At 50.5% G+C, this 14,962-nt stretch overlaps 1 protein-coding gene across 2 annotated transcripts; it reads left to right on the top strand.

The window, feature by feature from the left end:
- Positions 1–9: 9 nt before the first annotated feature.
- BRAP (BRCA1 associated protein) lies at positions 10–13,814 on the top strand. 2 transcript variants are annotated; one of them, XM_061466407.1, is made up of 12 exons: positions 10–103; positions 254–412; positions 1,543–1,744; positions 2,517–2,706; positions 4,215–4,328; positions 4,779–4,927; positions 7,089–7,164; positions 7,769–7,907; positions 8,391–8,500; positions 9,970–10,059; positions 11,942–12,045; positions 13,014–13,814. In XM_061466407.1, exons 1-12 carry the CDS (start codon positions 22–24, stop codon positions 13,372–13,374), a joined length of 1,776 nt encoding a protein of 591 aa, XP_061322391.1. In that variant the 5' UTR covers positions 10–21; the 3' UTR covers positions 13,375–13,814. The 2 variants fall into 2 exon arrangements, with proteins under 2 accessions (XP_061322391.1, XP_061322392.1); XM_061466408.1 differs by lacking the exon at positions 254–412.
- Positions 13,815–14,962: the final 1,148 nt, after the last annotated feature.

Below are 14,962 nucleotides of genomic sequence, written 5' to 3'. Positions count from 1 at the left end.
AGGCCCCCGGAGCCCGGGCCCATGAGCGTGTCGCTGGTGGTGATCCGGCTGGAGCTGGCCGAGCACTCGGCGCTGCCCGCGGCCTTCGCCTACAGCGCGGCTGGTGAGTGGCTCCGGTGCCCCCCCACCGCGGCCCGGGGAGGAGGAAGCGGCGCTGAGGCCCGCAGGCGCCCGGGGAGGGGGTCGAGGGGTCGGTCCCGCTCCCGGTCCCGGCCCCGCCGCAGTGTGCCAACGGCCGTTGTTTCCTGCGCAGCTCCGGACATGGCGGCGGAGGGCACCGGCGCGGCCCCGGCTGCTGTCCCGGCTTGTCTGGAGGGGAAAGGCCCCGGGGAGCGGGCGGCCATCCTGCACCAGCACCTCGGCCGCAGGGAGATGACCGATGTGATCATCGAGACCATCCAGCCGCGCTCAGGTACCGGCCCCCGGGGGGCGAGGTTCGGTTTGTGCTGCCCCGCTCCGGGGGGTGGGGGGGGAAGGGGCCATGGCCCCGCGGGTGACAGGTGCCTGTCGGTGTGGGGGTGCAGGTCCGGAGGCGCTCCTGTGGTTTGGGAAACAAGGAGAGAGGTTGGGGGATGTGCAGAGAGGGGGGTGGGTATTCCTGGCAAGTGTTCCTTGCTCCATAAAGGTTTATTTCTTAATGGAGCACCTCTGGTGTGGGAGCCAGGCTGAGAGAGCTGTGCTGGGGCAGCCTGGAGAAGAGAAGGCTCCTGAAGGGGAGACCTGAGAGCAGCTCCAGTGCCTAAAGGGGCTGCAGGAAAGCTGGAGAGGGGCTTGGGACAAGGGATGTAGGGACAGGCCAAGGGGAATGGCTTTAACCTGCCAGAGGGGAGATTGAGGTGAGCTCTCAGGCAGAAGCTCTTCCCTGTGAGGGTGCTGAGGTGCTGGCACAGGGTGCCCAGAGAAGCTGTGGCTGCCCCATCCCTGGCAGTGTTCAAGGCCAGGTTGGACACAGGAGCTTGGAGCAAGCTGCTCCAGTGGAAGGGGTCCCTGCCCATGGCAGGGGTTGGAGCTGGGTGAGCTTTAAGGTCCCTTCCAACACAAACCAGGCTGGGATTCTATGAGTTTATTTTGGGCTGTGCCACAGGCTGGTCAGCGTTTTGCTTGTCAGCATTGCTGCTCCCTAGCAGTGAGTGCATTCAGTGCTGCAGATGTTTAAATTCCCTGACAGAGAGGAAATTTCAAGCTGGAAGCTCCAAGCCAAATGTCCAGGCTGCTGTTGGAGGAGCTGCTTTCTCCAAGCCCTTGCTCAGCAAACCTGTCTTGCTTGTCCTTTGTTGACATGGGTGCCTGTTGGGGTTTGGCTGGCACAAAACTCGCTGTGCTTGATCCACAGCACTGGGTCCTGCCAGGGGCTTGTGCCAGGTGTGTGGCAGCTCTGGAGTTCCCTGTGGGACAGCAGACAGGAGCTGTGTGTCGTTCTGCTGCTTTCCAGTGTTGGAATTTGCCTTCTCCGAGCTGTTGTGCACATGCAGGCTGTGCTTGGGGAGCAGGAGATGCTTCTGTTGTGCCATTAGTAATGTGGAAACCTTTGATTTGTATAAGATGAAACCAAAGCTGCTGTGGAAGGAAGAAAAGCTCCAGAGGCTGCATCTGCTGAGGACAACAATAAACCTGACGAGCAAAGCAAAGAGCATGAGGCTGCTCCTGACTCGCCTTCAAAACAGCTTCCAGACCAGATCTCCTTCTTCAGCGGGAACCCCTCGGTTGAAATTGTCCATGGCATCATGCACCTGTACAAAACAAAGTAAGGATGCTTGGATAATTGCAGCTCCAATGGGAATGCTGCTCCTGAGTAATGCCAGCACCCGGAAGGGCAGGTTGCTCACCCTGGGGCTGTGGCTCCTGAGCTGGGACAAACAGGAAGGTGACTCAAAGCAGGAGGGCAGAAAGGCTCTGATGATGTTAGAGCTGGAGGCTGGCCCCATCCACCAGCTGTGGGTGATGCTGCTCCAGGTGTAAGGGTGCAAGATGAGTGCAGGTTCCTATAAAATGATGTTTGGAAACAGCTTCTGAAGGGATCCCATGAGTAAATTGTGGGCTCTGAGGTGGTGGCAGCAGGCCTGAGGAGCTGTCAGGGGCAGGAGGCTTCCTCCTGCGTTTCAGAGATGATTATTCCCTGCCATTCCCATATAATCACATGAGAAGTGCCATGTCAGGTCTTCCTGAGACATTAAAATGAGCATTTAAACTGGTAGCAAATGTTGCTCACATGTTCTAGGAATAGTTCTGAGCCTTTGTGGCTTCCCAAATTCAATGGTTTTTATAGGAAAACAGATGTCAACTTATTCCTGACAAAACCATGGGCGTTTGGAGTTGCCCAGTTTAATCTGGGAAGGAGTCACAGGTCCGTGTGGGCACACCAGACTCTCACCACTCCCTTGCTTCTCTCTCTTTATATATACAAAGAAGGACAAGGTTGAGAACAGAGTTATCAGGGTCAGTTGTTGGGAATGTGTCCAGCCGTGCCTTTGCCCTCTCTGGAGGGAGCTGAGGCTGTGTCCCTGTTGTCTCCTCAGCAAGATGACCTCCCTGAAGGAGGACGTGCGGCGCAGCGCCATGCTCTGCATCCTCACCGTCCCTGCTACCATGACCAGCCACGACCTCATGAAGTTTGTGGCCTCCTTCTACGAAGTGATCGAGCACATGAAAATCATCCGGGATTCCACTCCAAACCAGTACATGGTGCTGATAAAGTTCAGCTCGCAGGTAAGAGCTGGAAGTCCCTTTGCTGTAGGGACTGTTGTACATGGTTGCTCTTTAGGAGGGCTCCCTGGCTTTAACCTGCCAGAGGGGAGACTGAGATGAGCTCTCAGGCAGAAGCTCTTCCCTGTGAGGGTGCTGAGGCGCTGGCACAGGGTGCCCAGAGAAGCTGTGGCTGCCCCATCCCTGGCAGTGCTCAAGGCCAGGTTGGACACAGGGGCTTGGAGCAAGCTGCTCTAGTGGAAGGGGTCCCTGCCCGTGGCAGGGGTTGGAGCTGGAGGAGCTTTAAGGTCCCTTCCAACCCAAACCATTCCATGATTGCGCTGTGCTGAGCAGACAGGACCCAGCCAGCTGGGCTTTGCTTGCAGTTTGGGAAGGACTTGTTCTGCTTTTCCAAGGAGCTGTCTGGTCTCACAGCCACTGCCAGCACAGTGTGAAAAGGGCACTCACCCCACAACTGAGCCCAGGGGATGAATGGATAAGCACACAACAGTTTGCTGCTTGCAGATCTTCTATGTAGCTATAAGTATTTTGCCCCCTGCCTGTTCCTCTGTGGACCCTCTCACTTGTAGCTTCTCTTCTCCCACTTGAAAATGACTCATTTTGGGTTCCTGGAGGGGTTCTCCCCAGCTGTCAGTTTTGTGTGAGGTCCTTGCGGTGTTGTGCGGATGCAATGCTTGTTTGTGGTCTGTGCTCTGAGCAGTAATTACCAAGGTGCATTTTGTGTATTGCTGCATCTAATGACCCTGGGCTAAAGAGTCTTGCACAAATCCATATGCTTGTACTTGGTTCACCCTGCAATTCCTGTTTCCTAGGACATTCCCTGAAGCCCTGTTCCCCAGGGACCCCTAAAAGGTGTCTCTGTAGGTAGCAAAGGAAATCTTAGGGACCTTTATGCTCCTGGTTGGAGTGTCCAGGAACAGAGGAAGGTTCACTCAGCTCACTCACCTCAATCTGATGCAATGGTTTGTGAGAGAAAGGGTTTGGGGAGGTTTCTGTGTGTCAAACGCATCCGTTTTCAGGTTTTATGTTGGTTCTGCCTGCTTGCAAGTGACTCTCAGGCTCCCAGCATACTTCAGTACATCCAGAGCATGCCTCCACTGTGACCAGTGACATGGATTCGTGCCCACACTTGAATTGTTCCTTCCCCTGACATGAGTGTCCTGCAGCATGGCCCTCTGAAACTTTCAGAGACCAAATTTGCTTTGCAAATGTGCTGAAATTGCTGACAAAGGGCAAAACAGATGCTGAAGGGAAACCCGTTATCCCTGCTGAATGTTCAAGTACCAGAGTAGCTGTCACTGCTGTGAACTTCACTGCTTGTCTTCAAGTGGTAACGCTAAGCCCAATGCCAAAATGCAATGCCTGCTGGCAGGAGCTGGCTATGAAATCCCTCCTCTGGTGTTACAGGGCTTGGTGGCAGGGAGAGGAGAGGCTACAGCAGACTGCTCTTCCTCAGTTGTATCAGCTGTGAGCTTTCTCTTTCTAACTGGCTTCCTTTGCTTTGTGCACAGGCTGATGCAGACAGCTTTTACATGGCATGCAATGGCCGGCAGTTCAACTCAATAGAGGAGGATGTTTGCCAGCTGGTGTATGTGGAAAGGGCTGAAGTCTTCAAATCAGAAGATGTAAGTTTGGTTGGGCTTGGTTTCCCTGCACTGCAGAGAGTGTTAAGAGGATCATTTGGACTGGGCAGAGTGTTGCAAGAGTTGCTTCACTACGTCAGCCCAAGCCCTTTATCCCATCCCAGTGTGACTTGGGAGAGCTTGTTTGGTGACTTTGTGGCTTCATGCCTCATTGCTGCAGTGTCTTTAACCTAAACCTGCCTTGGGGGTAGATCCAGTGAATCCAGAACACGGAATGGGCCTGGCTGCAGGTGCTGCAGCTGTACCGAGCCCGTGATGTGAAGAGGATCCTGGCAGTTGTAACCACTGTGTAGACTCATGGGATACTTTTAGTGGTTTTGTACGTTGGTGCCAGCAGTAATGGGAGAGAAGTTTGATGTTTCCTTATGTGGGTGCTTCGCTTACGGTGGTTGGAAGGTGCTGAGCAATTTGTCTCCCTGTCTTCTTTTGAAGGGCGCCAGCTTGCCCGTGATGGACCTGACAGAGCTCCCCAAGTGCACAGTGTGCCTGGAGAGGATGGATGAGTCCGTGAACGGGGTCCTCACCACGCTGTGTAACCACAGCTTCCACAGCCAGTGTCTGCAGCGGTGGGAGGACACCACGTAAGAGCCTTTGCTTTAGTTCCACATCTAAAGCTCCTTGTTTTGAGCGTGGTGGATGTGTGCTGACAAGACTGGTTCTGCTTATCAGAGTGTGGGGGCAGGAATTACTGCAAGTTCTAATGCTCTGCTTTTTTCCCATTAAGGGACTCCCAGAGAGAAATCTTCCTGCCAAAAGTAATTGAACAATGTTTCCCATGGGCCTCGCTGCTGAGGCAGGGAGGGAGTTGTAGAGCAATGCTGATTGTTTTAAAATACCATAGGATAAAAACACAGGGGTAAACAGCATGGGATGCACAGCCAGAATGCTTCGCTCAGCCTTGGGTGTCTGTTCAGTCACTTGTTTCCTTGGTGTAGCTGAGGGTGTGCTGCAGGGTGTGTTGCACATCTGGCTGCAGCTTAGGAGTCCTTTGGGGAGCCCTGCTGTCCTCCTGTCTTAGATACTGGATGGGGATGAAGAGGAGTGGGGTAAGAGAAGGCAGGCAGGGGGACAGGACAGGAGAGTGAGGAGAAAGGAGAAAATGTCAAAATCACTGAGTAAATCAGGGAGGGAGCTGCTCTAGCCAGGCTGTATGATTCGAGGTGGGTATGGACTGAGTGATGGGAGAGGGCTCAGGGAGACACCCCAGTGCACTAGGCAGGGCTGGGGCTCAGATCTGCATCTGGCCTTACAGCAGCTCTGCTTTTTGGTCTGCCAACTCTGTCCTGTTCCTCCTCTTACCTTCCTCCCTGTCCCTGTAGATGGGGATTTCCATGTGTCTGACTGCAGAGCCCTGACTGGTACCTGGGTGCTGCTCACAGTGGTGCATGTTTTGCATCCTCTGGACACCGTCGTTCTACTGCACATCAGGCAGTTGTAGATCCTGTAGCAGGCTGCTGCTGAGCTTCGCTCTGTTCTTCTCTATCACTAGTACCTGATTCCCTCTGATCAAGTGTGAGGAAAACGTTTACCCCTCTCTATATCATTTATAAGCCAAAGTAACAGAACCTCAGGTAGGTTAATGCCATTCGTAGCTATGCAAGTGTATGGGCTGCTTTGTTCCAAAATCAGTTTCAATTTGAAGCAGTGGAGCTCAGCCAGTGTAGGAGCAGGGTCCAAAACAGCACTTAAATATCTAATGTACAGTTTAAGCAGAGCTTACACTCCCGGTCTAGAAGGATGATAAAATCCCTGTCCACTTTGCTTTGGCGCCACGGAGGCTGGAAGTGCCTGAAGTTGTATGGGGAGCTGACTGCAATCCAGTTGTCTCCTCCCTTGGATATTTCTGTGGCTTATCCAGCAGCTAATGAAAAATGCATAAGAACAGTCCTGGCAAGAGAATGCTCAGCCTCAGTTACCCTGTTCCCTGGCTGAACTTCTAGGGCTTAGGGTCTGGACAGAAGCTGGTTGTGGGTCTCCTGTCTTTCTTTCAGCATTTTGGTATTGTTTCAAAAGAAATCAGAGCAGAGTCCCTCCTACTGATCCTTTTGGGGTACAGTTATGGGATGCTCTGCCTGGAAGGCCTGAGATGGGTTCCATTGGGGTTGAAATTGAAGTGTCTCCTCACCTCCTTAGGGTTGTTTTGAGTACCAAGGTATGTTTGCAGAGAGGCAGTACCTCCCTTTGGTACTCGGCTGTCCTCAGCAGTGTGTAGTTACAGCCTCCTTCCACAACAACATGTACCTGCTGTGTGAAACCCTGCAGGTGGTGGAGAACTGAAGATATCAGTTGGCAGCAGCCTGGAGGAGCAATGTTTAGAGATGTGTAACACATCTATACAAGTGCTTCTTGCAGTGTCTGTGGATGGCAGGGATGTGTTTCTTGAGCTCGGTCGTGGCTCTTTTGCTTACTGGCAGAGGCTGATGTTGCTGGCAGCCCCACTGGTGCTCTTGGTTGCAGATGTTCTCTACAGTTGGACTGCAGCAAACCCAGATCAAGCTGAGACTGTGAAATGGCTTTGGAAGAACTGCTCTTTGTTCTTCTGTCACTCAGTGGCTTAAGAACAGCCTTGTTTGGAATGGAGGACAGTGTGAGTGGGGTAAACGTGAACTAAGAGATACACACATACAGGGAGCATCCCACTTGCACAAGGCATTGACTTCTGGCTTGCTGGCTCTCTTTTTAATTACTGTAATATTAAAATGGAGCTGCTTGTGTCTCATCATGATGCTTATTGCCCTCTAGGTGTCCTGTCTGCAGATACTGCCAAACACCCGAGCCAGTGGAAGAGAACAAGTGTTTTGAGTGTGGAGTTCAAGAAGTAAGTAGGTGGGTGGATGGTGAGCGAGATCTAGACTAAATCTGACTGCACAGCTGCTCTAGTTGCTCTTGGGGTTGATTTTACCTGTTAGTGGTGCATCTGCTTTCCTTTTGAGTTGGAATCAGTACTGGAAGGAATCTCAGCTCCCAGGTTTCCTGTTCTGACAAATCTTTCTTAGAAGGTGTTAGCATGTGAGCTGATCAGAGCGGGTGTGGTGAGTTTGATAGCAGGCCGCTAAGCTAACACTGAACTTGTGGGTCCCTTCTAGTCTGTGCTCTTCAGAGCTTGCTTTTGTGGTCCCGCTGAGGCACCTCATTCATTAGCCAAAGCCATTCTTCCATGCATCTTGTGATGTTACATCAACGTGTCCAGAGCCTGCAGCCTCATAATTGCCTCGAATGAGCAGGTACCTCCTCCTCCTTAACCTTCCAGCTGAGCGAGGCTTTGAAGGAGGCTGGGGGGAAGCAAATACTTTGCTTTCTAAGGAAGAGACTGGATGCACCCAGCATGAGGAGGCCATCAGTGCCTGACCACGCTTCCTCAAAGCACTGACACCACCACTTGACAGCACTGTATATACAGAGCTCTCTTCCTCTGTTGGCAGAACCTTTGGATCTGTTTAATCTGTGGGCACATCGGCTGCGGCCGGTACGTGAGCAGACACGCTTACAAGCACTTTGAGGAGACCCAGCACACCTATGCAATGCAGCTGACCAACCACAGGGTCTGGGACTATGCTGGAGGTAAGTGCTCTGTCCTCCCCCCCTTGGAGGATGACCTTGTTTATAAAGCAGCTTTTGGGACTCCTTAGGAGGAGTACTTGAGGCAGAGCTTGCTTGGAGAGTAAGGAGTTTGCATCTGTACTAATACCTGGTCTTTTGGGAACATCCATCTCCTCTCTAATAGCAGTTTTCATGGGTCTGCAGCAGATGGAAGGGGGAGAATGGGATTCTCTAATATCAGGGGTGGTCCTGGAGCCTCTGTGGAATGTATTTCTTAATCCCTTTCCATCAATTTGCCCTGAGGAATGGGAACGGGCTGTTGTAATAAATATCCTGTAAGGTGTCTCTGCGAAGTCTGCTAAATAACAAATACATCTGATGTTGGCTTCCTGCCTTGCTAATGTGCTGCTGCAGCAGTCTGCATGGTTAATTGTGCTGCATAACTGGGGTCAACCTGGGTGTTCTTAAGCTAAAACTCCCTGTGGTTGGATTTTGTTTCTTCAGATAACTACGTCCATCGCCTGGTTGCAAGTAAAACTGATGGGAAGATAGTTCAGTATGAGTGTGAGGGAGATATGTGTCAGGAAGAGAAAATTGATGCCTTACAATTAGAGGTAAATATTTTTGCCTTGTTGGACTCTGCATTGTGCTGCTGGGTGGAAGCGTTTCAAATCCAGATAAGACTACAGTTCAATTACATCAGCCTATGCAGCAGCCCTGCTCCCTGCGTGGAGGCAATCATCTTCAGGCACAAGCAGGATGTTTTTACTGCCTCTTTTTTTTTCTCCTTTGAAAAAAAGCCCAAGCTCTTGTTGGCTCTGCAGAGCCAATGCAGCTCGGGGGAAGCTGGCTGCAGCTTCGTCCTGTGTTGCCCACTAGATTGAAGATGAGCTGGGTACGCTGCTGCACTCGGGGCACTGGAGGTTGAAATGGGTCCATATGTCCAGACTCACCCAACAGAACCTTCCCAGTGCGTCTGTGACTTGGTTTAAGAGCCAGGATGTGTGCAGAGCTGTCAGATTGAGTAGTTTAGCTTGTAAAATGAAGAAGAATGGAAGAATTCCTAGCTGTGTGCTTTCCTTGGCTATCAAAGGAAGCTGACAGGCTCCACTGATTCCAGCCCTGTTCTGCTCCCTTCTCTTGAGCAGATACTGATTTTGGGGGTGGATTTTGTACCTGTTGACCAGCTTCTCCTCCCTTACCAGAAGGGTAAAGGACAGAAACTCCAAATTACTGCTCCACTGAGCAGGTAATACTGCAGCATGATTTCAGCTGCCCACAGAGACCAGACTTCATAAGCCTATTGCTCGAATAAATACTTAAGTTGCCTTACCAGGAATTTTTTGAGTAACACTTCGATGCTGAACCAGGTAATTGTAACCCTTTCCATTCCTGAGAGGTTGATGCTTAAAGTGTGGGAGACCTCTCTATCTAGCTGATAAGATGTAAATGTTCCTAGAGAGAATGAATTTGGCAGTGTATTTTAGCACCCAGATATTACTGAGTGTGCAAGGCTTTTTGCAAGTGTTTAATTCTATGGTGAATGCTTGATCTGGTGCATATTAGCCTGATGATAAGAAATGATGACGTTTTCCACCCTTCTCATAACTCATTTGAAGAGCCAGAAGGGAAAAGAAGGGATGTAAGGCATATCCTTGTTCAGATGCCAAAATACCATTGGAATGGGCTGTACATGTTGGAGAAGAATAGCTGTGATTTGTTACACACAGCTGAGGGTGTTTTCCCAGAGTTATTCTTAGCGAAGCCAGATACATGCACCCTCTGCCTTGGGTTTTGGGCTGTGAATGGGGAGCTCAGCTTTTGGGATCTCAGACTCTCATGACAGAGTGGTTGATGCTTCATTTTCCTGCAGAGTGTAAAACCGATAGGGATTTATTGTTACTACAAGAGAAGGTCTTCAACAAGTTCTTGACATGATACTGGGTATGGTTGGGTGGAACTTGATCCTTGTTGCTGTGCTCTGAAGGCTTTGATTAAGTTGATTTGTATCTTGGAGCCCTTTGGGCTTCTCAATCAGCATAGGGAAAGCTGACTCTTGTGTGTGCATCTTCTGTGTTTGTAGTACTCCTATTTGCTGACGAGCCAGTTGGAATCACAACGGATCTATTGGGAAAACAAGATTGTCCGGATAGAAAAGGACACAGCCGAGGAGGTGAGCTCTGGGCATGTGTGAAACTGCCAGAACAGACCCCTGGCCACTGTTGTGCTCAATGGGAGATGGAGCTGCTCAGTCTCCTACAGCTCCAGCGCTGCGTGACGTGGCCTCGCACAGCCTGTTTCACTGCCAGCTGAGAAAATTGGCTCTGAGCTCTATCCCTTATCTCGATGCTCAGATCTAGCAATTTGCTGCTCAGTGGTGCAGAAGTAGGTAGATTGCCACCTCGATTGAAGGTTGATTTAAATGGGCTGCTGGGGAGACTGCAGCAGTGGTGAAAACAAGTCTGTGGTGCTGCAGGATCCCTGCTTGCCGATGCCATCCGTCTCACGCTGACGTGTGTCTCCAGGGAAGGTTAGTGTAGCATAGACAGTATGACTTTAATTTGCTGGGCTGCAGAAAGTGGGAGCTGTCTTTCTGCTCCAGATGCATATTGATTTGCCCTTTGGTTTTGATCCCCTATCTCTCCTCAGCACCCTTTGGGAAAAGTTCAGAGTCTCCTCCTACAAAGCATCCTGTAAGCAGGACTGCTTCAAAATGCCATCAGCAAAAGTCCAGTGAGGATATTTTAATGCTGCTCACTCTACGTAGATCCTTTCAAGTAGGTTTTAAAGTGAGTCAGGGTTTAGGGTTGAGTCCTTAACTCACCTTTCTACATGAGTTCTAATTAACCATTTAGTATCTGCTGATAGTGGCATTATAAATGTGGAAACTGTGAAGCTGAAGTAGTGGTCATTGACCTTGGCCTAAAGAGCAGTCCAGAAATCTTATGGAGGGCCCCACAAAAGGAAAAGATGCAGGAAAAATAATCTTGCACATGGTGAGGAAACATGATCCACAAAGCGACTTCAAAGTGAAAGGACTATCAGATATGCCCAAATGTGATTTCATGTTTAAGGATCCTTACAGTTTTATTCATGGCACTTGCTCTGTGTAAGTCTTGGCTGGATCAGTGCCACCATGCAGTGTATTCCATTATCAGTGCTCAGGCTACTTCCCCAAATCAACCATCAGCTGCATAAACATCCAGGGATTAGGGCTGGAAGGGATAAAACCTGCTCTGCATCGACTATGGCATCAGTGAAGGCACCATGTGTGCTGACACTGACGTTTGTCCAGATTGCTCCTCCAAAAAAGCATTTTCCCTTTAAATTCCTGCCTCCACCACAAGCTTTTGACCTTAATATAAGGGAAACGAGTGTTTCTGTCCATAAATATCCTGTCAGTCCTACATCAGAGGTTTTGCAGTGCAGAGAGAATAAGTTTGGTTTTCTTCAGCAGTAACAGCCTCGAGTTGTGAAGTAAAGGGGAAGAGGAAGCCAATGGACGCGTGTTTCTGTTTGTGTTTTGCATGAGTAAGATATTGGTGTCAGTAGGTCACTGCCTTATGACAGCGAGCTGCTGAGTCAGTGCGGAGCAAGGTAGCATGTTCATTTTCAGACTTTGGCCATGCTTCTTTGAGGTTTGGTTTAACCTGAGCAAAAGTCCAGCGTGACAAAGCCTGCAGATGGGAATTTCAGTTTGCTGAGGATACAAAACCGTCTGAGGGAATGGCGAAATGAATGGGAATGGCAGCCAGGGAGAAGCTACGGACCCAATGGAGCTTTGGTTTTGAATGGGGTGCCTGGCACGGATTTAGAGCCCGAGTTGTTGCTCTGTGTGAGCAGCTCCCACGGCAACGTGGTTCCTTGTTGGGGTGCTGCAAAGTGTAACGGGGAGGGTCTGTGTTAAAATGAAGCCTTCTCCTGGCTCGAAGCTTTTGCTTCTCTGCATATAATAATTGGTCAAAGTCGAGACAGGGCTTCGGAAAGTTGAGCGTCCCAATGGAAGTGCTGAGGACTTTGATCTGTTTGAAATGCCTCTGTGTTTGTTTTTACAGATTAACAACATGAAGACCAAATTTAAAGAGACCATTGAGAAGTGTGACAGTCTGGAACAGAGGCTCAATGACTTGCTCAAAGAAAAGCAGTCTGTCGAAAGGAAGTGGGTACCGCTGCCAGGTTTAGTTCCATGCAGCCATTAAAACTCTGCACACTGACATCCAGCAAGAAAAAACTCCTGCTATTCCTGGGCAGTTTTGGGCTATTTAAACTGGTAGACTGAGAACGCAGCTTATTTTAAACCGAGCTCTCATTTCTGTAGGTGTTCACAAACTGAAAGTGCCTGTCGAGTGGCGCACAGCGTTTGGGCTCTTGGCTCCTTTTACATGGTCTGCATATTTAGCATTCAGTAATCCCTCCCCTTGCCTGCTCCGAAGGAGAAGCCAGGCTGCTTGGCAATTGGTGGGTTTATCCAGGGAGAAGAAAGGCAGCTCAGCAGAGGCAGCTCACCCAGCACAGGGGAAAATGTGGCTCTTAGGAATTGCCTCGATGAAGGATGTCAAGCTGTGTGCCAGCTCCATAGGTGGGACTGGGTGCTCCACTCCCCATCACCCACCGGGCCCTTAGTGCTGTTGCCTGTCCAGCTATCCCAGCTGGAGCAGGGTGTCCAGGCTGGTGAGCTGGGGCTCCTTTCCTCCCCAGTGGAAAGGAGTCCATATATGATGCCAGCAAACTTTCAGGGCAAAAAGCAATGAGTTGTTAGGAGCAGGGAAGCACTGTCTGAAACACGAGGCTATTGATACCCTTGTGGGAGCATCTCATTGCCCAGAGAGGCTGTGGCTGCCCCATCCCTGGCAGTGTTCAAGGCCAGGTTGGACACAGGGGCTTGGAGCAAGCTGCTCTAGTGGAAGGTGTCCCTGTCATGGCAGGGGTTGGAGCTCGATGAGCTTTAAGGTCCCTTCAACCCAAACCAGTCCAGGATTCTATGATTTTTTTTTTGCCAGGAAAATAAATTCCAGGTGGTGGTGGTGGTGCTGGGGCTGTCCTGAGGGACTGGAAATCAAAAAGATGTGCTAGTGTTTGATCTCTGTGTGCTGTGCTGCTTTCCTGACTTGTGCTGCTCTTTGTAAGGTGTTCTCAGCTGAATAACAAAGTGGCCAAACTTTCCAACGAGCTGAAGGAGGAGCAGGAGCTGAACAAGTGCTTGCGAGCAAATCAAGCCTTGCTTCAGAACAAACTGAAGGAGGAGGAGAGGGTGTTGAAGGAAACCTGCGAACAGAAGGACCTGCAGATCTCCGAGATCCAGGAGCAGCTGCGGGATGTCATGTTCTACCTGGAGACACAGCAGCAAATCAACCACCTCCCAGCTGAGACCCGGCAGGAGATTCAGGAAGGACAGATCAACATCGCCGTGGCATCTTCTGCCAGCTCCTCCACAGCGGGCACAGGCAAACCCTCCTCCAGGAGAGGCCGTGGCAAGAGGGGCAAATGAACACTGGAATGCTCTGCTCCCGTATGGAAACTGGCCATGCTGGTGTAGGCCAGGCTCTCACCCCTTGGCACTCTGGCTGGGAATGCCCAGCTCACTAAAGCTCAGCTAGAAAATTGTCTTCAGAGCTGCTCGTAAAACCGGCTGCCGGTCAGTGGAGGTGTCTGTGGTATTTAAAAGCATTTCACTGCACTATTTAGCTGTTTTTAGGCAGATCCTGGTGCCCATTTTGCCTTCCTACCTTTTCAGAAATCATGCATTTGACTTTCCACTTGGAGAGTGGGCTGCTCTGGGGGGGAGGTGTTACCTGCGCAGTACCACATTCCCCATGGGGATGCTGCGGTCTAGGCTAGGCCCAGTGTGTGAGGCTTCTCCAGCTCTCCTGGATTAAAAGGATTCTTAGTTAAGAAGTGATTTCTATTTAATAAACAGTGTCAATTTGAGATGATATCTATCTCCTTTGAGTATGTGCAGTCCTGATGCTGCAGAACTGCTCGTGCAGGGGTAGAGCTGTAGTCTGGAAATAAAAAGGAGTGAGGTATGGAAAACTAAACCTTCTTAGTGGTGTAAGAAACTGAACAAGTCCTAAGGGCTTCCAGCCTGGGTATTAAATGCTTTAAGGGACTTTTCTACTCTCTTCATTTCAAAGATGGCCTTTGAAAGGCCAGTGCTCGCTGCCTTTGGGGCAGAAAGCGTCAGGTTTGTATCCTGGGTGCTGGTTAATGTGGTTATTTTACAGGTACTTTGACAGACTGAATAAATCCTTTGTGAAGATGTATTGTCAGCTGCCCCGGCATTCCCATCCTCCTGGAGCAGGGTGTGTGTTCACAAGCTCCAGTGCTGCTCTCCCAACATGAGGTGAGGAAGAGGAGTAACGCACCAGTTTAGAACCTCTTCCCTTGTTGTCTGTACACAGACCTTGAAGGAGTTGCTACCACAGGGCTGATGTGCCGGGGTCCAGATCCAGTTCCTGTGATCCCAGAGCGCTGCCCATCCTGCTCTGAAACATGGCATTGGCCCAAAGCTGGGCCACCAGAACACCCGTGGTGTTTGCCCCAAAGGGATGTGCATCTCTAAGGGGATTCTAAGGGCAAACCTGGGTTGTTTTTCTCTTATTGTTGCTTTTCACTTAGGCTATATCCCTGGTAAATCCTCTGGGAAGGGGCCAGGGGTGTCCTGTGTCTGTCCTTGCAGACTGCAGCACCATCCTTCTTCATTGCTCACACTGCAGAAGCAGCCATGGTCTTAGTCCTTAACAGCAGCTCTGCCTTCCCAGCTCCGAACTGGAGCAGGGAACTGAACCAGCTGGTCCCTTATTACTAGAGGCCATTGGGTTTGGCCAACAGAAAGGAGGTGCAATAAATAGAACAACTCGGAAGGTCGCTGTAATCCACTTCCTGCCTTTATGGACCGGGAGTGTGCAGCTTCCTCACTAGAGTACAGGGCACTGGTCAGTGCACTCGCAGTATCCCCTGCTTGGGTTTGGAGATCTGCCCCATTCATCTTTGGTCTTTTCTGACTTTGTAATGGGAATGTACTATTCTCTGGTATGTGGCTTGTACAACAGGGCCTCTGCCTGCTGTAAATGACT

This window comes from Pezoporus flaviventris, unplaced genomic scaffold, assembly GCF_033815535.1.
Source record: "Pezoporus flaviventris isolate CSIRO_AGI_PZ_B2104156 unplaced genomic scaffold, CSIRO_AGI_Pfla_v1 ptg000041l, whole genome shotgun sequence".
In the NCBI taxonomy this organism is placed as follows: domain Eukaryota; kingdom Metazoa; phylum Chordata; class Aves; order Psittaciformes; family Psittacidae; genus Pezoporus; species Pezoporus flaviventris.
This window is presented reverse-complemented; position numbering and strand designations above follow the sequence as displayed.

What these genes read in the sequence shown, in the direction of transcription:
- BRAP (XM_061466407.1), top strand. Translation starts at nt 22, where the DNA reads ATGAGCGTGTCGCTGGTGGTGATCCGGCTGGAGCTGGCCGAGCACTCG. An exon ending in GACCATCCAGCCGCGCTCAG is followed by an intron (nt 413 to 1,542) that starts GTACCGGCCCCC and finishes GATTTGTATAAG; the next exon opens with ATGAAACCAAAGCTGCTGTG. An exon ending in ATGCACCTGTACAAAACAAA is followed by an intron (nt 1,745 to 2,516) that starts GTAAGGATGCTT and finishes TTGTCTCCTCAG; the next exon opens with CAAGATGACCTCCCTGAAGG.